At 39.3% G+C, this 27,654-nt stretch overlaps 1 protein-coding gene across 8 annotated transcripts in view; it reads left to right on the top strand.

The window, feature by feature from the left end:
* The window catches only part of tenm3 (teneurin transmembrane protein 3), a 284,146-nt gene that overhangs the window by 211,739 nt on the left and 44,753 nt on the right, over positions 1 to 27,654 (top strand). For all 8 annotated transcript variants that reach the window (XM_067404649.1, XM_067404648.1, XM_067404651.1 and 5 more), the window contains 7 exons: positions 267 to 368; positions 802 to 996; positions 6,402 to 6,602; positions 9,854 to 10,039; positions 19,228 to 19,374; positions 21,129 to 21,345; positions 26,539 to 26,658. In XM_067404649.1, coding sequence (XP_067260750.1) covers positions 267 to 368; positions 802 to 996; positions 6,402 to 6,602; positions 9,854 to 10,039; positions 19,228 to 19,374; positions 21,129 to 21,345; positions 26,539 to 26,658 — 1,168 coding nt within the window. The remainder of the gene's footprint in view (positions 1 to 266; positions 369 to 801; positions 997 to 6,401; positions 6,603 to 9,853; positions 10,040 to 19,227; positions 19,375 to 21,128; positions 21,346 to 26,538; positions 26,659 to 27,654) is intronic.

The following is a 27,654-nucleotide window of genomic DNA, read 5'->3' on the forward strand; positions in this document are numbered from 1 at the left end:
CAGTGTAAAGAAAGCTCCAAGCAGAGCGTTTGGCTGCTAATTGGTGGTAATAATGCTTTGATTGGTTCATTAAGGCAGAGTAAGCCTAGATGCAGGTTTTTGTTAATCACGCATCTGGCACTCCTTTAATTAAAGATGGGGGGGTCTGAATGTCTGCTAATTTCCACAGACTGTCTCCTCAATTAGTGCTTTTCTCACTCTCCTTTCCCTTCTCGCCCTCTTTCTTTCTGTGGCTCCCTCTCACACACTTTCTTTCTTCCCCCTAGATACCCTCACAGAGTGTCCACACAATTGCCATGGTAACGGAGACTGTCGCTCGGGAACGTGCCATTGTTTCCCAGGGTTCCTTGGGCCTGATTGCTCACGAGGTATGCTCTCTTACTCGCGTGCGCACACACACAGTCACACACGACTCTCCAGAGAAATAAACAACCAATGTCGCTATTCATAATTGGTTTCAGATTGTCATTTGTGCAAGTACGGCTGGCTAGCAGGCTTATGGTGGGACTCTATTCCCAAGCCTGAACGGCTTCTTATTACCAAGAGAAAGCAACAATTAGTTTTTTTTTTTCCATGGTCTTTTTACTGTATTATTTAGTTTATTTATACGGTGGTATTGTTTTTGTTTTTTTCTCCTCACCGTCTGTTTGCTTCCTTTGTCAGTGTATCAGTCTGGTATAAAAATGTTTAAAGAAGATCCATAAAGAAATCGCTTGAAATGAAAACCCGTTGAATGTTAAAAATGTCAAACTACTTTCTTGCCATTTTTTTCCCAATTGCTTTTTGTTTTTCTATTCAAAGCCGCTTGTCCGGTGCTGTGCAGTGGCAATGGGCAGTACTCCAGGGGGCGCTGTCTTTGTTACAGTGGCTGGAAGGGGACAGAGTGTGACGTTCCTAGCAACCAGTGCATCGATATTCACTGCAGCGGACACGGAATCTGCATCATGGGCACCTGCGCCTGCAACACAGGCTATAAAGGAGACAACTGTGAAGAAGGTCAGGGATACAAATCAAACACTATCAAAAACTAATTTATTTTATGTCTCCTAAGAAACCGTGTTTCCGACTTCACAGACAGACCCTCCATTGAATGGTCTGATGTTAGAAAACAGTTTATTTGTTTTGCAGAGTTCTGCAGAATTTTTCAGCTGTTTCCCTCCTTACAGACATCTTCAGCATCTCAAGTCTCAGTTCATAAGAGACCCATCAGAAACCATAATGGAAGCATTTATCTAACACTGCTATTTTCAGCGTTCTTGCCATTAAACCCCACTGCATTACACCATCAAAGATGTGCAAGATAATGCGTTATCAACGTGATCGCTGATTACCCATTGGTTCGAGGAGGGATTGATTTTTTTCCCCCCTCTCGAAGTGTTTGAAAGCTCTGTCTCTGTGGACACGGAGAGGCTTTTCACCAGACCTGATAAAAAGAGAGCGAATGAGAGAGACAGAAGGGCTTGTTTGAGTGTTTGAGAGAGAAAAAAATCTGTCCAGTTCATATCGCCTTTCAGCATCACTTTGCTTAATGAGGAGCCTAACGCCTTGTCTGTAGCCATCAAAGGGACTCTTCTGCCTGTGACCTTCTTTGATAATTTACTGTCCCTGCAATAATCATTACCCATGAGTTAATAGTTCAATATTCCAGAAACAATTGCCATTCTCCACTTCACAGAGCAAATAATTACATTGATGTCCCTGCTGATGTGCAGGTCCCTTACCCATCAGCCTCATGAGTGGGGAAAATGCTGGATTGCAATTGATTTTTCTTAATTACCAAAATTAGCTTTGTGCGTAGTGTTTATGTTACCGTGACTCGGCACGCAGCATGTACTGAGTGTGCTGTGTTTGTTTCTTCTTTTTTTTTCCTGTAAGCCAGAAAGATTTCATTCCTGCAGCCCGATTGTAATGATTTGGCACGAACAACAAAACCGACTAATGCAATTTATGGAGGGAACTTTATTTTCTGGTCATGAATTGGCCTGTTGTCAATCAATTGCATGATTAAGCCCCATCAACTACCACACAATCAGAGGAATTAAGGGTTACTGCACCTCAGCTCTCTCCCAAGGGCTATTAAACATAAACACACGCACATAAACTAACATACACACCTGCACAGTAGCCCCTAATGGCTTTTGAAAAGCAATGCGTAGCACTGTTCCACTCTGTGAATTCAGCCCCGCTTGTGCCTCAGCCCCTAAAAATTGCTTTCCCATCTGTAGCAGTGGATTTCTCCCAATGAGATCTCTAGCACATTCTTTGAAAGCACATTGAGCGGCACATAGATCATGCTTTGCTACATGTACTGTCTGATTCTGCTTATAATGTGCGTGCACTGGAACAAGGGGATTTTTGAAAGCCATATAATGTGAAGCTTATGCTATGCACACTTTGACAGTTAGCAAATGATGGATTCCATTGAGATGAGAGAATTTTAAAGAGAGTGTATTACTGTAAAAAACACCACATATTTTTCCTATTAACTTTCTATTGCACAATGTTCCCTTAGGTTAACAAACCTATTTTATTTACTTTGCAAGCACACAATGCAGAGATGTTGACTAAACAGAGTACATCTTGTCAGTCTTTTTTATTTATTTATTTATTTTTTTTAACCATTTTTTTAATTATTTAGAAAGGTATAAATGATTTGTATTTTATGAGTGGTTGCATTAATGTTATACCTATTTTATATTTTCTAATCCATTATTAAAGTAAAGTGTCTATGTAGTAATAAAATGTATTAACATTTTACAAAATTGTACTATCGGTTCACTTTTTAGTATAAAAAAAAACTATTTACATGTTATAAACATGTTAAAAGTATTAGCAGTAGTATTAACATTTTAAGTAAAAATGTACTTTTTAGACTTTAAAGGGCACCTATTATGCCCCTTTTTACAAGATGTAATATTGGTCTTGGGTGTCCCCAGAATGTATTTGTGAAGTTTCAGCACAAAATACCCCACAGTTAATTTATTATAACCATTTGAAAATGTCATTTTTGGGGCCTGTTTTAAAAAGAGCTGTTTTGGTGTGTACCACCTTAAATATAAATGAGCTGCATATCCCCGCCCTGCCTTTGGATGAGGGCGTAACTTGCATACCTATGGCAATAACCAGTCGGTAGAAGCAGAATGGCTGAGAATGAGAGACCCGCTGTTTTGAATGGCATTCAGCCGTACATGTTTGAACCGGAATCAGACCCAGATGATGAAGAGACTCCGGCAGAAGAAACACAATTCAGAATTGGAGCAGGACGTCTCTGAATGGTTATTTGATACATTTATGTACTTATAGAGTTTTAATCGCGTCCCATTTGCAATTATGGATGTGCAACACACACACACACACACACACACACACACACACACACTCTGTGATAACGTTCGCGCAATTTTTTGAAACTACAAACACAAATACTGTGGTAACGTTTGCTAAGTACGTTAGATACACACTATACAAACAAGGTTTAAATTATATACACAGACATTCTACGACGACGACAACAACTTTAGACGCATTTGTTATTGAATTGGCTGACATCGACTGAAATGACTATTTGCTCAAAAAACATTAAATACACTTACTTCTTCTGGAGGTGACGTCAGATCGCGAACAGTAGGCAACGATCCACACTTGAGGATTAACTTTGAAGCAAGACCTGCTTTGAATTGACCCTCATTCTCAAAACAGTCAGTCAAAAAATGATTTTGGAATTTTGAGTGGCGCCTTTCCTTCGTAAATAAAATCCATCCACTGCATTTTCAGTGGCTCTGATGTCGGAAGTAAGTGAAAACTACTATGTTCATTATTACATCCCACAACAGAACACTTATGTTTCTTAGGAGACATTACCGGCTGTCGTTGAAACAATGGAGGATTGTTGACAGATCACCGACGGCGGGGTCTATGCCAGAACCCGATTGTCAATCAAACCACGTGGGCGGGGCTTAGCGCAATTCTACGTCACAGTGAGAGCAATCTTAGAACAGGGCATTCTGAGACAGTGCTTATGAATTATTGAGATTGTAAAAAAACCACTGGGTGGATTTTTCTCATTCTAGGGTGGTTTTGCTCACACAATGCCAACACACATTTATGGCCAAACACCATGTAAAAGTGAATTTTGCATAATAGGTGCCCTTTAATGTAGCAGACATCAGCAGTTTTTATTTCTTTTCATTATCACAGTATTGTCTCTATGCAAAATTATCTAAAAAAAAAAGCAGTGTCAAGTGGTTCTGCACAACTATATTGAGTAATTTGTACAAATAACAGTTTCGTTGCATGAACAAAAGAAATTCAAGTAACACTGACATTTCATTGAGTAAATACAAATCATTTGAATTTGTCACTGTTACATAATATTTATATGTATTTTACTTAATAATGTTATGTTTACTTAATACGTACAGTTTACTTAATAATGTTATGTTTATTACTTAAGGTGAACACATTCATTGACTTAATTTACCTTATTAAATTAACCATGCACTCAAAAAAATAACTAATTGAGAGCAGGAAGTCCATCCTAAATATGCGTATATGAGGCTCACAGCCTAAACACAGGCGCTACTCTTCTGCATAATGGTAACCATAAAATTCAGAAACATTAGAGAAACTCCACTAAATGTCCAACATAACTGAACATTAAACACTAACATAAACTTACAACATCTTTCCCTTTACTGAAAAACACATAAAATGTAATCCCTAAATGTACTCTCCTAATGCAGTCCCTTGCAAAGCATGCTGAGAACTACGGATCCACTGCTCAGTTAATTTGTGCGTTTCACTCAGCAACGTTTACTGAACAAACACTTATTAAAGGTGCAAAAGAGGATGTTTTGTTTTATACATTTTTGCAATATTACTTGAAACTGTCTTTACTAACTGATAAAAGACTATTTATTAGGTGCACTGAAAGGAATAATATTAATATACATCATCTGTGCACGAGGTAGGACCTTAAAAACATCTGCCAATCATTTACGCGAACATCGCGTAATCGATTGGCCCTCTGGCTTGTCAATCACTGCCGTGACGTTCCTTGTGAGAGATGTGCGCGGCTGCGCTCTCCAGTAACTTTCCACACTCCACAGGCGCCGCATGCAATGTTTTTGTCCGGAGACAGGAGTAACAACTGCAGATTATGAGTTACCTGCGGTGAGTCCGACGTAATGAATCCACTAACACGACACAGCGAATGCCGGTGGTAAACACTCGTGTTCCAATACGAGTGTTTACGAGTTTTGGGAGGCGTTCCCACGAAAGGAGGGGGGTTGTTCTTACGCATACGCTCCTTTCAAAAACTCAGTAACAGTCTTTGGTTTCTCAGTCGACAAAAAGATCCTCTTTATCACCTTTAAGTAAAGTTGTCAATACTCATTAAAGGGACAGTTCACCCAAAAATGAAAATTTGATGTTTGATGTTTCTGCTTACCCCCAGGGCATCCAAGATGTAGGTGACTTTGTTTCTTCAGTAGAACACAAATGATGATTTTTAACGGCAACCTCTGCCATCTGTCAGTCAAATAATGGGAGTGGATGGGAACATCTTCTATAAGAGTAAATAAAACTTGCTTAGACAAATCCAATTAAACCCTGCGGCTCGTGACGACACATTGATGTCCTAAGACACGAAATGATTGGTTTGTGCGAGAAACAGTATTTATATAATTTTTTACCTCTAATACGCCACTATGTCCAACTGCATTCAGCATTCGCTTAGTGATGTCTGATCGCGCTCTGACAGCGGCAGTGATGTCTCGCGCATATACTTCAATGAATGTCAGACATCACTGCCATTGTCAGAGCACGATCAGACCTGAACCTGAAATGCTGAACCTGAAATGTTGGACATAGTGGTGTTTTAGAGGTAAAAAATGATATAAATACTGTTCGGTTTCTTGCACAAACCGTTCGTTTCATGTCTTAGGACATCAGTGTGTCGTCACGAGCCGCAGGGTTTAATTTGGATTTGTCTGAGCAAGTTTTATTTACTCTTATAGAAGATGTTCCCATCCACTCCCATTATTTGAATGACAGACGGCAGCGGTTGCCGTTAAAAATCATCATTTGTGTTCTACTGAAGAAACAAGGTCACCTACATCTTGAATGCCCTGGGGGTAAGCAGATAAACATCAAATTTTCATTTTTGGGTGAACTATCCCTTTAAGTTCTTGTAATTACATGTAAGTAATGTGAACACGAATGGTTTGTGCTAACTACAGTGAAAGTTTTTTGAGTGCTCCCTTCATTGCTTTATTTTAATAATGAAGTCTTTATGCAAGAAAATTGAATTTAAAAAAAAAAAAAAAAGAAAGAAAAACATGGTCTTGCTAACCTGCTAACTAACAGTTTTTGCTTTCTTTTCCAAACACACACACACACAGTGGACTGCCTGGACCCCTCCTGTTCATCTCATGGCATGTGTATTCACGGAGAGTGCCACTGCAACCCAGGCTGGGGCGGCAACAGCTGCGAGATCCTGAAGACTATGTGCCCAGACCAGTGCTCAGGACACGGAACCTACCAGGCGGAGAGCGGCACCTGCACCTGTGACGCCAACTGGACTGGACCCGACTGCTCCATCGGTACCCTTTATGCACTCACGCACCCACCTCCTCAATATGTCAGTCTTCCCATTTTATTATTTTATCTCGCTTTATTTGATACATTGAATGGCTGCTTATTGTTGTTAAAGGCATTAACAGGCTGTTATTTGAAATTTTCTGTCCTCCCCACTGTTTAATCTGTCAGCAGACCTTCTCAAAGGCACGTTTGAGTCAACTTTAAATACACTATCATTATGAAATATCTTTCAGTCCATCAAAAGCTCAGCCGCAGCTGGTGCGGTATGTGTGTGTGCACGTCTTGTGTTTGTGCGGGTGACGATACTGATCTCTGTAATAAGAGCAGTATTGGACTCCTGCTGTTTTAGGACTCACCCATGGTCGGCCTTTTAGTTATACAATGCTATTTTCCCAGCAGCAATCTGTGTCTAATGAAAATACTATTTCACCCTAGAGCCCCACACAGCAATCTCTCACTCACTTTTTCTCTCACTCCCTTTCTTTCTCACCCCATTTCGATCGAGGAAGATCCACCTGATGTCTTCGTAAACCACCACTTCCCTCCCTTCCATTAATTAGCTGTACATCTTCAATTAGTGCAGCACTAATGAATGAGGCCTGCATGCTCCCCCTCTGTCACGTTGACGGCTGCAGTGCTGTGGTAAATGCAGATAAACGCCTCTTGCGTGGGGACAGGTTTTGTTCAAAAAGTGTTTATAAAATTAGTATTGCCCCTTTTGTCTTAGATAATGATAGAGTGAGAAAAATTTAATTCAGAGGGCGAGAGGAGGGCATGTGTCAACAGAAGTGTCTCACATGTGCCCCCTTAGATTTTTTTTTTTTTTTTTTTTTGTCAAATATTATTTTGGAAAGTGCATCTTGGAAAGTTAAGTTGTGCAGTTATTGGAAGTTTTTTAAATGCTGTGGCAGAAATCACTTATTTTCTTTTTAATTCAAAAAGAATTACAAGTAATTGTTCATTTTAATTCAAATTATATATTAGTTATCATTAGCATTATTATTATTATTGTCGTTTTTAAAAAAAAAAATAGAACATACACCGTATACAAATTTATAAAACACATTTTTCTTTCCCCAAAAAGAAACTGGAAAAATATCATGGCTAACACTAGAATCGGATACTTATTTTTAATGCAATGGCTAACATGAAATAAAAACAACATCATTTAAGTTTGACATTTGTTAGTCTTGCTATTTCTACATGCACATCTTTTAACATTTTAACTTGTAAATAAATAAAGGTATAATTTATTTTTTTTCTCCATGTATTATTAACAAACATTAACATTTCAAGCTATAATTTAAGTTATAAATAATTAAGATTTGAATTAAAAGAATATAATGTATTATGCACAAGCATAAATAAACAACCAACACGAGTATATTTATAAATGTACATTAGCCTGTATCAGTACATGCTGTAAAAATATTAATTGTTAGTTTAATGAAATTAATTGAACTAATGTTAATGAAGTGAAAGTGCTGCCAAATCATGATATTAATTCCGTATGCCGTTTTGCTTTTTTTTTTTACTCTTGATTTTTCTCATTTCTAAGTTTAACGGAGCACATTGGGAATCAATGTAAAAACTAAGCCTTCTTACAATTATATAAATAACTAAGTCACCAAGTGAGCCAGGAATGTCCCCTCAATCTGCGCATAACGTCCCGTGTAACAGGGACACATTCAGCCGCTCAGCCCACAAACTCTGGCAGCAACTCTTGCAACGACAGTAATCCAGATTGATATAGTGCAGTTGCAGGAGGCTTACGGCTCGAGCCGTCAGTTTTCCAGAAGTACTACCCAGCAGCTGCTCTCCATCTGTCTGTGTGAACTTAGTCCTCGTGCACAGCCTTTCTCTCTTTCAATCACGCTCCCGCTCTAAGGAAACTGAGGTGAACTTCAGCAGAGTCTTGTCTGATGAAGGATAAAACACACAGGCGCCCACACATGCACGCTGAAGGGGTGCGTCACTCCTGCCCACCTGCAGGAGGCATAATAACAGCACGCAGCAGGGAAGCCAACCACAAACTGGCACTCACCTGACCCAAGGACTGATGGGAAATTCTCTCCACATTTCTTCACTTCTGTTTCCTTGTCTCAATACACTTTCACCAGCTCTGGCTGAGTGTCATGTCATGGTTTCACACCTTGTCAGGAAGCGCCGGAGAAAGAGTCAGAAAGGAGGTTGAAGAAAGGAGTTTAACAATACCCCTTCCTATGATTTGTCTTTATCATGAAATGTCTTTCTGGTGCTTTGTTTCTTCCATGACAGGGTGTGTCAGACTGCGAAGCTCTGGTGGAATGGTGTGTGGGCTGTTAAACTACAGCCTGCTTTGCACCAGTCTGTCTTCATCTACTATTCTGCCAAACCCACACACGTCTGCATGCGCACGTACACAAACTCATAAACTGAATCCAAATCGCTATCAGACACTTTTCACAGGATATCATTCAAAACGCACCCAATTTTCCCTCCTCGGCTTTTGTTGCCAGTTGCATTTACGTCTGGGTATGATAAACGTGAAACTAGTTTCTATTGACAACAATTTTGCTATGGAAGCTTTTGTCAATTCAGAATCATTTCCTGTAAACATGGCAAAAAAAAAATTGTGAAAAGTAACAAACCTGCGAAGAGAAATGCTAATAAAATGCATCCGTGATAGCTTCGATCTCAAAAGCCATTCAGACGCACTCCTGATGTTTGGCAGACCGTAGAGTGTGTATAAATCGATTTATTTTGGCTTGATGTGTTTGCTTCAGTCTATGTGGGAGGCCTGTCTTCTGGGTCCGGGTGGAAAGTTCAGAGTGTCAATTCACATCCGTGTCCGCACGCTCTGATGTCTCCTTCCCTTCCCCCAATCACACACCTTTAGCCAGCACCCCACCGCCTAAGTCTCTATGAGGAGCGCACATACACCAGTGGGTCAGACAAGGTTGAGATATGTCATTGTTACAGGGTGTTGATTAAGGTGGGCGGGCAGTCTCCCCTCCGCCACACAGCTCGCTAGACACAGCAGGGTTCTGCAGTTATCTATTTCCTGTCATAAGTTTTTCACACTTGAAGTCAATAACTTAGACTTGACTGATCTCAGGAATGTAACCTCTGCTCTTGTTGTTTTGAGTAGACGAGACCTGCGCTTGAAATGTGCTACCACGTTATAAAACACATGACCTTTATAGTCCTTGCCTATGCTGCAGCCCAGACCAAAAAGTGTTTTTAATTTTTTCGCCTTTGTTTGTGTTTGCAGAGGTGTGTGCAGTGGACTGTGGCTCTCACGGTGTGTGTATAGGAGGAAGCTGTCGCTGTGAGGAGGGTTGGACTGGTTCGGTATGCGATCTGAAAGCGTGTCACCCACGCTGCACTGAGCACGGAACCTGCAAGGATGGCAAATGTGAATGTCACCAGGGCTGGACCGGAGAACATTGCACCGTCGGTAAGATAAACAATTATCAGTATGTCAGTATTTACACTGCATGGCCAAAAGAACATGAATACCCTGTTTTTAACAGGTTTGGTTTCTTAATTCAAGTGAATTTCAGGGGCCTTTTCTGTACCAGAATGAGTGTTCCTGTGTATAAAGCTAATTCAATAAAGTAGTTATGTCTGGTATGGAAGAACTTGACTAGCCTGCATAAAGCCCAGACTTGAACTTCACCTTTGGGATGAATTTGGGAGGCCCTGTTACCCAGCATCAGAATCTGGCCTTACAGATTTCTCTTGTGTCTGAATGGGAGCAAATCCCACAGCCATATTCTAACATCTAGTGGAAAGGCTTCTCGGATGAACTGAAGAAATGTAAGGATAAACTACATTTGTTATGCCACCAAACACATATGGGTGGTGTTTTGTGTCCACATACTTTTTTGCCATAAAGTGTATTTGCATAATGTGTAAAAAGTTTTTTCTCCATCTCATTATTTCCAGCTGGTGTTGATGCTTTTGTATCGAAGCTATTTGCTATTTGTTACGAAGGTTTACCTCACATCTTTGAACTTGTTTTGATTGCATATTCCCTTTGTTTTTCTTCTTTTCCTCCACCTGCTTTGGCTCTTCCACCTCAACAGGAAGAGGACTATGAGTGTTTGTTCTGTTTTGTACCTTCCCCCTGACCTTTGCTTGCTATCAAAGGGTTGACATTTTCATTGCAGTTGATGCAGACTTCCACATGGGAGCACCTATTCTGAAAATCATGGGGCTAAACGACAGCAATTTCTCTTTACACAAGCACTAAACTCTATTTAAATATCAAAGAAAAAACAGTCATACCAAGTTGGATAGCATGGTTTCAGCTGCTTTAATCTGGTTAACACTAGTTATTTCATGTCATCAATTAGGTTAACTATTAAGGCCAAATAAAACATAAAATGTTATTTAAAAAAATAAATATGTATTTTTTAAATTCAATTTTACATTTTAGATAAAGTCCCTATGTTCTTGTCTCTTCTCAAACTCAAAGTCTACATGTTGCTTAACCGACAGTCACTAAATCTGTTCATTCGTTGTTAGCGTGTTGGCTACATTCTCCACCAGCTCAACTCTCAGCAGGGTACGTCAGCTGCTCCATTACTCAACACGAGCGATCGAGGTACGCGGCCTCGTTAGCAAGCAGGCCTGTTTCGCTGGGCAGCTTTATGCGAATCTGGCCAGCATTTTGCTATTCGTCTTCCAAATTAGCACGGTTAGCACGTAATTCTGTCCTGCTCTTCTGTTCGAGCCAGCCACCCACACACCACACTCTCACCCCAACTCCAAACTTTACTGAACAGAAATGCTTGCTGAGTTTGATCACTTAATGACCTTGTTGCTCTAAGTTTAAACATTATGAATGGCTGTAAGGCTGTAGGAGACCATATTTTAAAATATATGTCAGTGGCTTTAATGGATTGGTCAATTTGACAGTTTCATTTAAGCTGAAGTGTGAAATTTCTGCGAGCATCACCATATGAAATTGCAAACATAATGACATAAAACCAAACATGTTTTCTGAATACTCAACCTGCTTGTTGTTGGTCAGCTGAAGAAATTGTCCAAGCCATTGGTTGAGCCATTGCTGCTGTATTAGGCTGTTCTGGATGCTTTAACAAAAAGAGCAATGTGTTGACACTTTCAGAGAAATTACTTAAAGTTGCCCCTGATTGGAGAAAGTATTTAACACTGAATAAAAATGTAAACGCTTTAAGTTTAAAGTGTTTAGGCAGTGTGATTATAAAATATTTTACAGGTTGTGTTTACTTTGTGTGTGGCCTTCCAGAGTTTTGAATATGATTGAATATATCTCTTTAGGCCAAGGTTGATACTTCGTCCCTCTTTGCTGAGTGCATGCATTGCAAGAGGTGTGTGTGTGTGTGCGTGCGCGTGTGTATGTGTGAGAGAGCACGAGAGGGAGCTAAAAGAATTATGGTACCTCATACATCATATGTGTCAGACTGAGATAAGGGGCCTCTTGGTTCCACGTTGGGGTGTGTGTTTGTGTATGTGTGACTTGTGTGTTTGTGTGTGTGACCTTCCCTGTCCCTCTACACCCACTCACTCTCATTAGACCTCTTCACAGTGAGTCCACACACACATACCTGCATTACAACATACTTGCATCATGATTCTTTCAGACAGACACTTCAGTCACAGGTACTGTTAGACAGCTCTCACACTGACCAGCAGCATCCACGCATTTTTAGTATGTATTTTATTGTTATAACATGAAGTCTTTCACAAAAATGTCAAATTTAAGGGTCGTTTAAAGCTACACACTACATGGTGATAGTAGCCTCAATACATTTTTGGCAAAATATGATACAAAATATGATATTTTATCTGAGCTATATGGGCATTTTTTAAAAATCTGATTTGGGCCACTTTCATTGTTCTAGATCCTGGACAGTTTGAACTGATTCAAGGAAATTGATCAAATATTTTTTTTTTTTTTTTTTTTTTACTGAAGTATAAATTTATTGACATATCTGTTTTAACACTCTCATCCACGTAAGATGCAAGACAAGAAAGGATCGCAAAACTAGTGTATTGACACGTATTTTAGGAAACTTAATGCCTATATAAAAATATCATTTAAACTCTAACATTCACAATGTTACTTAATATTATATATCTTCAGCAAAATCTAGAGTATTTGATATATCATCAAGCCCTAACCTTAATTGAGCATTATGGTCTGTAATGTGAACTTATCCAGACAGTACAGCAGATTTTTAAAAGTGGCGACTGTTTGATTTAGCTTAGTGTGACACAGATCTGTTTATTCATTTGGAAATGATTGGGGAGCTTCATGAGAGGGGGAGAAGGAGAGTAGGAGCATGAAATATTTCTCACGACACCCAAAACACACTTGCTGCCAACTGCACTTTCTCTTATCGAAGGCTGCGATGCTCTTTTTAGATAACTGGTTATTTCAGGAGTTGTTGAGAGCTCAGAGCATACTCAATTTAGTGGGCTGAGGAACATTTAGTACTTTTTGCGTACATTATCACTATTTCCTTGTGGCAATTAGCAAAATTTTGTGAGACAAGTCAAAAACGGTATAAGTTCACATGTAGATCACCAGTAATCATAACACAAAATGGCATCTAAAGGAGTGGAAGTCCATGTTTTATATAACAGAGCCAGTTTTTCAGATTTAAAAAAAAAAAAAATGTTATTGGAATGTAATCTTGACTAACAGTTTTGTACATTTCTGTTTTCCTCTATTCACTGCACTGAAAATAGTAACTAAGTGAACTGACTTATCTCAAAAGGACTTTGGAGTAACTTAGTGAGCTGCACTCACTATATAAAAGCATGTTTGTGAGATGCATCATCTCTATATCCACTACGCTTAAGCATTCAATTTAGTAAGAAGTTTAGGAATATGATTAATCACAATGCTGGCATGTTGTATTATGTGAATAAATGGTGCATATTCTGGAACACGAACATACTCATGTGAGCCCATTTTAGGCGATTTCATTGGTAATAGCTCTTTAAAGACTCTTTATGACTAAAGAAAAGAGTCATAAAGAGTCTTTTTTTTTTTTTTGTGAAGTGTGGCTTGTCAAAAGCTTCCACTGCCAGACATTTAAGATTTTTTATTAAGACTTGTATGCTTCATTAGGCCTTGGGCCCTTCCAGATCATTCATCAGAAGCACAACTCTTACTGTGAGAAAGCCATGGATTACAGCAAGCTGTGCACACACATCAGTCAACCCTGCAGGAGCCCCTCTGTATGTGTGTGTGTGCATACAGAAATGTACCCACACACAAAAAATGCATCCAAAATGATCTTGTCAAACTTCCATACTGTAAAAGTGCACAAATTGAACAGTGGTGTGAAGAATCCTATCAAAATCCTTATTGGAGCAGATCGGTTCCGTCAGCAGCCATTTTAGTAAGCCCCCCAGGCAGCTATTTTGTAGTCATGCAAGTTGAATGAGGACCGAAATCTCCAAACTGCTTGGCAAGGTTAGGTTTCAATAACATGTCAAATCACAAATAAAATCTGACAACCATGGTATCACAAATTTTACTTCTATAACTCGAATCTGGCTACAAAAATATATTTTTTTAGGTTTGTCCAGCTGATAGACAGTCACAACTTAGAGCAGAAATTTCTTGGACATTGATTTTTTCATTTAAAGGCAGGACTTTTTTTCCCCAACATCTGCCATATTGAGCCTTGTGATATATCACATTTATTTCAGCATACTATCATTCCAAAATTTGGGGTAATAATGATTTAAAAAAAAAAAAAGAAAGAAAGAAAGAAAGAAAGAAAGAAAGAAAGAAAGAAAGAAAGAAAGAAAGAAAGAAAGAAAGAAAGAAAGAAAGAAAGAAAGAAAGAAAGAAAGAAAGAAAGAAAGTATAATAAACTTTTAATTTGCAATGATGCATTAAATTAATTTGACAAAAGATTTCTATTTCAAATAAATGCTGTTATTTTAAACTGTATGTTTATCTAAGAATCTTTGATAATGTTAATGTTTTCAACATTGATAATAATAATTGTGATTAATTAACAATGATGATACCTGTACATTGATTCATAATGAAAATTACATTATAATATTAAAATGGTGTTTTTTAAATGTGTAATATTTCACAATATTACAGTTTGTACTTGTTATTTACTGTTATTTATCAATTAAATATACTTACAGTATAATTAATGCAGTATTTTTGCCATTTACATTCGATCGGTAGAGTACCTTACATGCAGTCGAAAACAAACAGTTTCCATTTATGCGCTACTGAAGCGCCTGTCCATCAAAACCTCCCATTTATTATCACGCGAACACACGTGCGTACAGACAAAGAAATCAATAGCAAAACCTACAGCACATTAACACAAAACTGCATCATCTTGATTTCCAATGCCCTCAATTCTCCCCTCACGTCAAATCATGTCTGATAGATGTTAGATAGACGCTAGGGTTAAAGCAAAAACAGCACGCACTGTACATCTACAAATCATTTTCCACGCTTTATCATTTCAATCACTAATTAATGAAATGCCCTTTCACAGCATATTAATCCAAACATGCTTTGAAAAGAGAGCAGGAATCAGACTTGCAGTCTGTCGAATGCTGCGGATGGAGGTGGTGGTGGCGTGCGCTATCCTGTCATTACAGTGCCGGGGCAGCTGGCGGGCAGGTAGAGGGCTGACACATTGCTAACATTTGATTGGTTCTGTGGGATGGCTTGAGGTGCCCATGAGCGTGATTAAAACACATGTTTGGCCTCCATGTCACACTAGCTATACCCACAGCTGTGGGGGGCATGTATACCACCATGTGGCACATAGCAATTAGGATAATGGAAATTAATATAGGCTTTCTTTCTGTTTCTTTTTGGAGGAACAGTGACTGAACCGCGCTGGACGTGATGTATAATTGTTTCCAGATTAATGTCACTTTAATCAGAGCTCTTTGAATGTGCACGTAAATAATGAAGCATTGATGTTCATAAAGGGATGATTGCCTTTTTTTCCTTTTCCCTCTGTCTCTCCTTCACTTACTCTCTCTCTCTCTCTATATCTCCCCTAAGGACCATCAATGTAAATGAACAAAAGTTTGTTGTAATTAGCCAGTAATTGGCTGCCCTCACTGGCAAGTTTCCAGCTCAGAGTATGCGTTAGCTTGTGTTTTCATAACCCGTTGTGTATTCTGGGATAGATACGCAGCCCAGTCTTCTACAACTGTCTAAGTTCTGGATCTCCCAGACATAACAGTGAGTGTGTGGAAACGAGACGCCCGAGGAATTTAATCAGTACGCTCCCATGCTCTCTCTCATACATACACACACACACAACCTCTCAGTCAGTCTCAACCACACACACTCGTCTTTCATTCACACATAAGTGTGTCTTCCTTAAGAACATAATCCAGCTAATGAAGCCTCTGCATAACAGTGTTGTTATGCTTGTATTAAAAGGTGACCTTTTATTTAAGATGATTTGATGTGACTTAGCATATGTAATGTTCTGACACGCCGCACAGGGTTTCTCCCAAAGCCTTGTCAGAAATCATTTCATTTAGCCACAGGAAGGAGATGATTGCTCTCATACACACATGCGGATGATTCAGAGCTTATCCATACAGTATTCCTCCAACACAACCCTCTTTTTCCCCTCACTCAGGGCCGTATAATATTTCACTCACACACTGAGGGGCTCAAGGATAATAGACCTGATGTGATGACAATGTGAAACGTGAAATAGCAAACATACAGAAGGATTCTTGAACCACATGTCAATCATCGGGATGCAATTACCAATTAGCATGCGAGGCCCCGTTCAATGCGCTTTTCTAACCGTACTGTAAATCCCATGATGACTATGTTATTTACTTTATGCATTATGAGTGATAGTGTCACACATTTTATAAACGATTTAAGGGAACGCTCAGTGAATACTGAACAGAAAGAGTGAGTCATTTTCTACAGGTGTTGTTTTTTCATTTGTTGCATAAAAGGTGTCACAGAGGATTGTGCAGGGTACCGTTGGGCTTTGAGAACCACGGAAGTCCAAGACTGCTCAGTGGACGTGTTTTTGCTTTATTTAACACTGTTTTTGCTTTATTTCACTTTTTGTAGAGGAGTTGTACAATACACTGAAAAACATTTGGTATAAGATTTCATTTGAAATAATTTTCAGTTACAAAGAAAAGGCAAGCATCACATTGAATTAAATGTGATATTTCGAAGTAGAAAGACTGAAATAGTATTTTTTTTTATATCTTTGTTTTTACGTACAGTACATATTGCTTGGAGAAAGGAGAAATCAGTTAGCATGTCTACTCGTTTTGAATGTCTGACAATAGAGAAAGACGCACTTTGGAACCAGACGCTGAAATTCTGACATCTTCCAGCAGTACTAAAAAAACTTGTTCGTTTCTGTATGTGGGTTTCACACCTTTTTAACATCCTCTTTCTCCCTTTTCTTCTTCTTCTTGCTCCCTGTAAAGCTCACCCGGAGACGTATGTCCAAGGTACTGTATCTTTTCTCCTTTTTCTCTCTCTCGTTCTCTCTCCCTTGAGCTCTTGTGTCCCGGATTGAGGTCTTTATGACATTTTTATGGCGCATTAATAACCTCTTCTCTCTCTCTCTCTCCTCTGCGTGTCTGCTATTATTGTGATTCTTCATTGGCTTCTTTTTTTGGACTGTCAGAAATCCAATCCAATGTCCTCAGCGCTCTCCTTGGCTAATGTTCCAACTTCTGCAGAACCACCCCCCTCGCCCCAACTAAATCACCACAGCTCCACATCTGCAGTTTAGCATCCGAGAGTCGCACTCGAGTTCATTTTGAAAACAATAGCACGCCACGAAACCTGCACGCAAATGACGATCGGCCATGTTTATTTTATAATGAACCACGAGCTGGTGGTGTAAATGGAGATCAAGAGAAGAGATACTAGCAGATTCTTGTTTACTGTTACTGAGGTGTTTTTGGAAATGATTTCACAGGGCTAAATCAGTGCTAAGCCAAGTGTGATTCCAGACTTGCATACTGGCATATGGTGCATCAGACCGCCAAGAACTCTCACAAGGTTTTTTTAAACATTAAGATGTTTCTTAAACTCTTACGGGCTTACTTTGATACTTTTACTCCAAACCTCAATATGTTAGCTCGCTTGTTTTTATTATGTTTTACCACATCCCATGTTGCTTTTTTTCCCCTTTCCTCACTCATACAATTCTAAACAGACATGGCACGTAGTGTATCTCAGTATGATATTTATTCATGCATTCAGTAACACAATAATACACGCTGTGGCAATCCTCCAGACGGAGTCGGCCAAAGTCGAAACAGCTCCCACTCCTCTCTCAACATCTCGCCTTCCTCCTTCTCGAAGCCCTTCTTTCCTTTCTGGTCATTTGCTTCCTTTCTCTCTCTTTTCCTTTTGTGTTTTTGTGTTCTGAATCGTCCTTCACTTGGACTCAAGTGCTCAGATTTTTTTTGTTCATTTTCTTTCCCGAATTTTCCTCCCTCCCGGCCCCATAATAGGAGAGAGGATAGGATTTAAAGGTAATGCATACCAAAGCCCCAGGGAGACTGTCACAAGCAATCACTCCGCTGTCTCTCTGTGTCTTTCTTTCTTTCCTTGTTTCTTGCTTTCTTTCTTTCTTTCTTTCTCCCTCCTCCTTCACTATTTTTTTTTTTTTTGTCTTGAAGCACGATGTCAGCGTGTATATGTTCTAGTCTCCTCGCTCTATTTATTGTCGTCCTTTATATCTGCCAAATTCATCAATGTTTGTCTTGAACAAGCCACACACACACAAATGCACACATGCAATTACTGACACGTGCACACACACCTGTGGTCCTTGAGTTTTGTTTGGGAATCCTGTGGGTCCTGTCTCCATGCATCCCGCAGCCTGACCCCTGGTGTTTGTTAGCCTAGCTTCTCCTACAGTCCTCCCCTTCCCTCCCCCTGGCCTCTCTCGCTTTCCTCTGATTCCGTCCGGCGGAATGTGACCTGGGCAGAAAGTATAGCGCTGGAGGCACACACTCTCTCGCCAGCTCAGATGTCCACCCTATACTTTATGCCACTGGGATTCTCTGTGTGCCGTAGCTTCACATGGATGCCACTGCTGATTTATTATTCCCTCACCCTTTTATATCCCTTCCTTTGATCTCTTCTTCTAAATTCAATTTTCTTTCCTTTAATTAATTTTCTTTAACTAAATTTGTATGGGTTCTCATTTGGATTCCTCAATCGGTTCTTTTTCCTTTTGAATCTCACCTTGATTTTCTCACAAATTTATGCCATCCCTTTTGAAACGATTGGTTGTGTCAAGAGAGCATCCGTTACATCCATGTGAATCTACAGCCTCTGTGCATCTCACTAGGCCTGTTTGAAGTCCAGCGTCAGTCTGTGTTCACCTTTAAACCTTTACTTTCATTCTCGACGATGTCAGTGTATCTCTGTTTGGATTACCATTTGTGTTTCACACAAAGTCGAAGACGCATCGTGTCCTACTGTGGCCACGTATGATACTTTTTAACAGAACAACTTTCAGAGAGAATACTATCACTTTATCAATTTTAAAACACGCACATAGTGACTCTGTCTAACACACATTTGAACTTGCGCACGTCCGTACTAGTGTGTGACGATTCTGTCTGTCTCTGCAGAGGGATGCCCAGGTCTGTGCAACAGTAATGGCCGCTGCACGCTGGATCAGAACGGCTGGCATTGTGTCTGCCAACCAGGCTGGAGAGGGGCTGGCTGTGACGTTGCCATGGAGACGCTCTGTGCAGACGGCAAGGACAATGAAGGAGGTGAGGTCACCGGTGACTGGACGCATAAATGTTATAAAATTTAAATGGGATGCATCGCATCTAAATGCATATGGAAAAGTGTATGTAAATATCACATACATATTTGTCAATGATAATCAGGTCAAGTATATAACCCTGGTGGGAATGGTAAAATGTGCATATTTAATTGTTTATGAGACAACTGACATATTGTGACATTGTAATTTCTTCACCCTCAGTAAAAGTCATGATAAATTTAGTTGTGGTAAAGTTTTTAAGCAGGCCATTCTAAACAAACAGAAAGAAACAGAAAAGAGTCACTCTGTTTCTCACTGTGGTATCCCAACAGAATATAGCACACAAGATGTGACCCAAAGACCAAAGTAAATCTCAAAACGTTAGCTCAGGGTCCAGAGGTTCCACTTCTTGTCTTGACAGACATCAGGGAGACCGACTATAACAGAGCATCTCTTTTTACTCACATTTAAAAAAAAAAAAAAAAAAAAGTGACAGGCCTGCACAAGGGGCGAGTATAGCCGTAAATCCTTCTCCACTGATCCTGCATTCACGGCGTGAGTGTGTCTGGATGCAAAACGTTTTGGTACATGTGAAATACCATGACACGCTTGAGGTCCAGAATGCGTTTTCGTCCACACAAATGTCTAGAAATCTTCTCCACTGAGGTGAACGCGTGAACCTTTAAATACAGCCCTGTTCCAAAGTATTTGAGGAGATTATTTTTCTAGTTGGAGATAATGCGGTCTGTAACATCATAAATCTGAAGGATTTACAGTCCTCTGGAAGCCTGACAAGAGGCTTTGAAGTTTTTCCAAAGCGGAAAGAAAAATATACAGTAAGGTTATGATATATTCTCAGTCGTACAGTAATCGTGCCACGTTTTGCAGATTTCTTTGAATTTGGCTTCCTTTGAATAGCTATTACAAAGAGGTACTGTAAAGAACATAAGCATAAAGTTCTTTACATAAACAAACATAAAAAATAAATACGTTTCTCCTTAAATACATATACATGTCCAAAGATCCCATTACGTGACCTCTGTTTTGCGTGATCTATGCAAGCTATGTTAACAGATCCTGCTCTCTCTGGAGGAACCTTTGCATGTCCGTGTTGACTTTGGCCATAGCGGACCGGATTTAAAGCAGTGTGAGAGTTACGAGAGGTCCAGATCTCACATGAAGTTGCATGGTGCTTTTGGCAGGGGGTGCCGGGACACTCGTAAGGCAAAACAAACAGTCAGACACTCTGCCTCGATCTCACCAGAGCAGTGTCAGCTCAGGGTGCTGTAAAAAACGAATTGGTCTCATACTGATTGGTGCAACAACGAGCGTGTTTGCGTATGTTTGCACATGTGTTCTTTTACAACCCCCCTGTGACGGTGTGCCAGATGTACACAGGGCTTTTTATAAACTAGCTGAGACGGATGGCAGAGGTTTATGGCACTTACCTGCGGGAGATCGGATCGCATTTCCACACAAAGCATTAACCAGGTGTTTACTGATAGAGGCAAGAGAAAGTCTTGACAATGTGAAAAAAGATAGTGAGGATATTGCTGTCATGTTTCTGACCCTAAAGGTGAGAGAACAAATGGGTGGATGATGTATGAAGCATAGATGCAAAAACGTTTCAATTCTCTCACACTATAAGCGTGTGACAGGATCTGTAAGTCAGGACACAGGATATACTCTAAGACTCTTGAACACTTAGCACCTCATATTTTTTATGTTTATTGTAAAGGTGTGTGTCTGTGTGTGCAGATGGCCTGGTGGACTGTATGGATCCAGACTGTTGCCTGCAGAGCTCGTGTCAGACTCAACCCTTCTGCCGTGGCTCTCCTGACCCCATCGACATCATCAGCCAGAACCAACCCACAAGCCCACAGCAAGCCGCCCAGTCGTTCTATCAGCAAATCAGTTTCCTCATCGGCCCAGAGAGCACGCATGTCATTAACGGAGACAACCCGTTTAACAAAAGGTATGGCTATGCTCGCTGCAATGAGCAAATTAAACCTGAAATAGTAATGAGTGTGTCAGGGTTAAACCATAAAGTCCCAAACCTTATCAGGCAAGTGATGAAATCATGTTTTATACCAGCCCAACTTAAACAGTGGGTGTTTTTGTGATGTATTGAGTGTTGTGAATTATGCCAAGTTCAGTAAGTCTTTGAAGTGAAGTAATCCAGCTGGATGATACATTTTCACTTAGATTGGTTAAAATGGATAGAAAATTATAGACAAATCAGTAATGGTTCACTTAATAACCATTACCATACCATAAGCCTTATTGTTTCCAGCAAATATGGGATTTTATTTTTATTTATAAATTTTATTTATATACAGTATTCGATTCGGTTCATTATATATTCAATTCGGTTCGTTTCATGCAGTTAGATGACGAATACAGTCAGTCACAGGCAATTCACACTCCAGTCCAGAAGGAGGTGCGCACGGTAATGCAACACTGTTTGCTAGGAAAAAGAGCAGAAGAAGAACAGTGCATGTGTGAATGACCGCTTGAAAACAAGTCTGCATGCATCGATGCGTCTTTACAGTATGTGCTCACCGACAAGGGAGTATATTTTGAAAGGCTTGTGCTCTCAACTGTGCGTTAAACGGAGCGTAACGTGGAAAATTAAGTATAGGAGGGTTAGGTTTAAGCTTTGAATGTTTAAATAGAGTTTAAATGGAGCAAATGTTTATTCTTCATTATGCTGTTTATTTTGTACTTATAAATCAAGATGCTTCTCAGTTTTGTAGCTGATTGAGACCAAATATCTTTTGTTTTTTTATCAGCCCTGCAAAAAATATGACCTATGCAAGAATGCATTCTGTTTACTGCGTAGTGCTTAAAACACTAAAGGAGGCTGTACTGTACCAACCTCCAGAGGGACTAAATGCTGTAGGTGGAACAAACTGTAATTTTAAACTGTCTGTTCAAAATTAATTAAAAGAAACCTAGCATTGTGGATGTGTTGCTTTTTCCACTGTAGTTTAGCGTCTAATTCTCACTATTTGTTTGTGTAGTACTAGTTGCTTATTAGCATGCATATTACTAAGACATTGGCTGTTTATTTGTACTTATAAAGCACATATTAATGCCTTATTCAGCATGACCATATTCTACATCCTACCCAATACCTAAACTTAAACCTTAGAACCTTAAAACCTTAGAAACTAATAAGCAGTAATTAGGGGTTTATTTTGGAAAAAGTTAATAGTTAGTTAATGATAAGTATTGGACCCTAAAACTAAAGTGCGACCATTTTTCCTATCGTAAATCGTTCTGAACCGTGACCCCAAAACCGAGGCACGTACCGAACCATGACTTATGTAAACAATTATACCTTTATATCACGATATATGTTAGCATAGATCTAAACTTTAATGAAAAATATTTTTAAAAAATCATATAGCTAAAAAAAAACACACATTATCATTTTTGTGGTGAGGCCAGTGAAGAGCAAATCTGAATTACTGCACCAACTCACCTAACTGAAAAGAATTCTTAATGTCTAACAATTAAAAAATACTGAGGTACAGAACTTGTTCATGGTGGCTTATGATGTCAGTTTTATGAATTGCACATTTATAATTGATTGTCTGACCTGATGTCAGATGTTTTGTTATAATCATCCAGTTTCGGCTTTGCGAGTGACCATGTGCAGTAACCACCATTAATAAAAAAGAAAAAGAATTACTCCCTACAATTGCTTCTAACAGCCCTCTTAAAGACTTCATACAGTTGCCATGGAAACAGATGTGCTGACAAAACCTCATAAGAACCGTGTGACCTGGGTTACAGAGAGAAAGATTTTCTGAAGTTGCATTAAAGTGTAATTTACAAATTATGCGCTTCAATTTGCATTGTGTATGTGAGAGCACCATAACAGTTATTGGAAAGAGATGTTAGATCTGATAATAGCCCGCTTGAATAAGCAGTGCTATTAATTAAGTTGTCACATCCAGAGTGTGGGTTTGTCCGAAGCATCTTCTCTATTTTTGCTTGAATGGATATAATCATTTATTAGTTGTCATGGTCAGTTGCCTTCATATCTCTGTTTTACCTTGTTCATTCGTTTTGCTTTGTCAATTAAGCGCCTGTCGCTATCTCAAGTCCTTCCTTGCAAATCTACTTTTTTTGTGCTTTTAACGTAATTTCCTTCTTGTGTCTGACTAAGATTCAGTGAGTAAGCTAATATCTGCGGAAACCAGGAATAAAAACACAAAGCACACTGACTGATCTGTGACACCACAAATGCTCGCAGTCACGTTTCAATTTGACTGATACGTGATAATAATGCAATAACGATCAGTTTGTTTATCTCATTCCCTGCCTCCTATGCATAACTCAATGCACATGTTCTGTTAAGATGGAAATCACATTAAAGTTAGCTTGATTACTCTCAAAAATTGCTTGGCAACTGTGATTCGGTCATGACAGATAACACAATTAGCTACAACAAAGAGTTTAATAGGCCCAATGCCGGTGCCCCATATGTGAGGACATTAAACCTTTAAGTACCTCTGTGGCAAGATAAAGACTGATCTGATAAGGGGAGGTGTAGACTAATGTGATTTAAAAATAAATGTACAAACCCACGCGGGGCACATCTGCACTGAATATCGGTCATTTTGGCTGGAGAGTTTGTTTGGCAGTCATCGAATGTAACACAAACCATGTGTACCAGACTCCCTCATCCTCCCAGTTCATGATAAAATAGAATAATCACTTGCTAAATAATACAAATGTTTAAGTCAACATTATGGTCTCTGGTTTTTGTATTCATTGTGAAGTTTAGTTCGATTTGTACTTCTTTTTTTTTTTAAATCCTGGGCTGCTTTTTGTTTTAAAAGGACAAATGGTAAAAGGACACAGCACATATATATATATATATTGGCTGACTGAAGAAAGGCCTTTATTGTGAATAACGATAGATATGTGTATGTGTATATATATATACACACATATATATATACAAAAGTTTGGAATCATTGCCATTTTTTTAAGTTTTTGAAAGAAGTCTCTTATTTTCACCATTGATAATAATAATAATAAATGTTTCTTGAGCATCAAATCAGCCTATTAGAATGATTTCTGAAGGATCATGTGACACTGAAGACTACTGATGCTGAAAATTCAGCTTTGTCATCACAGGAATAATTTACATTTTAAAATATATTAAAATAGAAAACAGTTACAGTTAATTTGTAATAATATTTCACAATATTACTGCTTTTGACAGCTACCATATATTTGCACATTCTGCCTTCTGGATCAACAAGGTAGACAATCGCGCTAAGAAAAAGTTGTTGTTTGTGTGTTTCCTCAGGGTAACTATTGATTCACAGCATAAACATTGTAAAACAACATGCCACTGGAGCAAAAGTGCCAGCTCCTCAATTTTCCAGTATTAAGTATGTGTCACATACCCTCTCCAACAGCCTCTCTCCAGATGTCTCTTCTATGTCATCTTCAGCCGTTCGTTCACTTGAACGCCTGGCTCAGCAAACCCCTGCCTGTGTACATGAAAATGTCTTGTTTTCATTTTGCTACATGCTTCCCAGCACTAAGGGGCATTTTAAGCAGATTAAGCTTCTGCGCGGTGCATGTTGGCAAAATGGAAGGTGTTTTAAGCAGTGAGGTTTGGATGGAAAACAACTGGAGCATTCAGAGGGTCAGCAGTCCAGAGAAGCGGAGAAGAGCGTATCTGTATGACCGCTTTAAGAATGAAGCGAATAACCTTGAGCACCTTGGTAGATGTCCACCTGGATCCAGACATAATCCTTGTGATGGCAACATCATGAAGGTTATTATTAGAGAGAGGGAAGGGCAGAAAGGGAAAGCTGTTAGAGAAAAATGTTGTAAAATCCATTGCTCATTATAGTGGTATGGCTTTGAAGTTTTTCTCCAAGGATTATTATATTTTTGTTTATTTCTTAAAATATTAACCTTGGTTTTGTCATCATGTTCCCCTCAGAGCTTGTGGAATCCAGAGCTAGTAGTTGTGTGATGTGTGGTGTTGTTCAGGGCAAAAGAGAGAAATACATCACTAAGGAGGGTGAATTACAGCATGCTTTTAGGACACTCAGGCTGTGGCAGCTAACACTGGACACTATTGTTTTATTATCTCACACAAAGCAAATGGGATTTCTGAGTTACGGTCACATCATGAGGAATGGCAGCTTATTTATGAAATGTTTACCTGTGCATGTGACCCTGGGGTCATTTCCGCACTTCCTTTATCCCAGCTTCAATTGAGGGGCGACACCGCACTTTGATTCACTGCTGCTCTGCTGATTAGGCCTCCAGAAAAGCAGTAATGACCTGGAAAATCATCCAATAAGTAGAGCGAGGTGTCCTCGGCACTGCGGTGAAGTGACTCTCTGCCTTCCTGCCATTGATTAACAGCTGAAGCAGATTTCTCCTGCTCATCCTGCCCAAAACAACCCATTTGGTAGGAATGTTAATCAATTAAAAAAGAAAATTGTAATCAAATTAGATATGCCAATTAATAATACATTAATTGCAATTGATTCAGTATATATACTGAGAAAGAAAGGTGATTCAGATAATTTGATTAAATTATACAATGTTAATAATGTTAGTAATACAATGCTTTTAATTTGAATTATTTCTCTCTGTACATGTGTAGTTTGGTCATTCAGTCATGGATCCGTTCAACAGTTTAAAATGACAGCTTTTCTTTTTTTTTTTTTGTCATTTGAAAGTCAAGTGCTTATTCAAAAAAATAATTGATAATGCAGAATTCATGAGTATTTTAGGTGTTTATTCCCCTGGTTGTAAAGTTACAGTTCTTCAAATGAAAGCTTTGCGCACATTGACCCTTATGAAGCTCCTCGAAGGAAAAGCTGCCTTGGGAATTAAGGACATAAGAATCCCACTGCAGCCTTTAGGGGACTGAATTATGGCCGTCTACAGAGTCAGGGGCACAAGAGTCACATAAATAAGAATAGAGTGAGGGTGTGTGTGTGAGAGCGAGAGAGAGGCAGACTTTGTCTGCTTTTTAGTTATTTACAGTGGATTAGACATTTTAACATTGCAGTGAAAAGCTTAGTGAATCCATGTTCAGTCATGCTGTAAATCATATTAATAGTGTGTGTGTGTGTGTGGGGGGGTTTCTTACCAACCATGTGTGTTTGTTTTGCAGCCTGGTGTCCATTATCAGAGGGCAGGTGCTCACTGCAGATGGTACACCTCTGATTGGAGTCAACGTGTCCTTTGTGCACTACCCAGACCACGGATACACCATCACGCGGCAGGATGGCATGTAGGTTGATTGAAAACACAAGCAGACACATATCCTATACACACTTCCATACTGTTTCTGTCCTTGAATAACTGAATGTCATAATACAGCACAGAGTACAGATGTCACCAAAACCATCTGTTTAGTACTTATGCATAAAATATACATAAATGTGTGAAAACTTTTTCATCGAATACACTTTTTTTGATTGAATACACAACGTCTTATGGCTCCACAACAGTTTGTTTGTGTGTGTGTGTGTGTGTGTGTGTGTGTGTGTGTGTGTGTGTGTGTGTGTGTGTGTGTGTGTGTGTGTGTGTGTGTGTGTGTGTGTGTGTGTGTGTGTGTGTGTGTGTGTGTGTGTGTGTGTGTGTGCATGTTTTTTATGGCGCGCTGTCTTATCTACCAAGATCATCTCATGAAAATGTCAGGCATTGCTTCAGGAAGCAGTGCTTTAGCAAACACCCTGTTTAAAATGCATTGGATTTACAAGGGTGGAATCAATCAGCCAATGGGCCGCACTCTCCCGTACTGTTAAACCAATCCCGGTGTTATTAAGGAGCTGCAGCGCCGCAATCATGAAGGCCTCAGGACTGTAACCAGCAAGCTCTTTATGCAGACATCTTTGTTCAAGGAGAAGGAACTGTTAGGACCCACCATCATGTACTGTCATGTGTCAGTGCTGAATGGCTAAAAAGCAGTAATCAAGTAGAGAGGAAATGAAATAAGGTTTGCAATTGAGCTGAGCAAATTTAAATTGAATTCAGTGCAATTAAAGATAGAATCACAGAAAAAGGCATTTAGGTGCTGTTGATGGACTCTATGGGGTCAAGTCTTTAAAGAAATAGTTGAATGAAAAATTAAAATTCTGTCTTCATTAATGCACCTGTATGTCGTTCCTAACTGGTATGACTTACTTTCTTCTGTGGCGCTCAAAAGGTGTCATTGACATCAGACCTGATGCAACACATCTAAGGCTACAGTGGACGATTTTTAGTGCAGAGTTTCAATTTGTTT

Source organism: Chanodichthys erythropterus, chromosome 12 (genome assembly GCF_024489055.1).
Source record: "Chanodichthys erythropterus isolate Z2021 chromosome 12, ASM2448905v1, whole genome shotgun sequence".
Lineage (NCBI taxonomy): Eukaryota > Metazoa > Chordata > Actinopteri > Cypriniformes > Xenocyprididae > Chanodichthys > Chanodichthys erythropterus.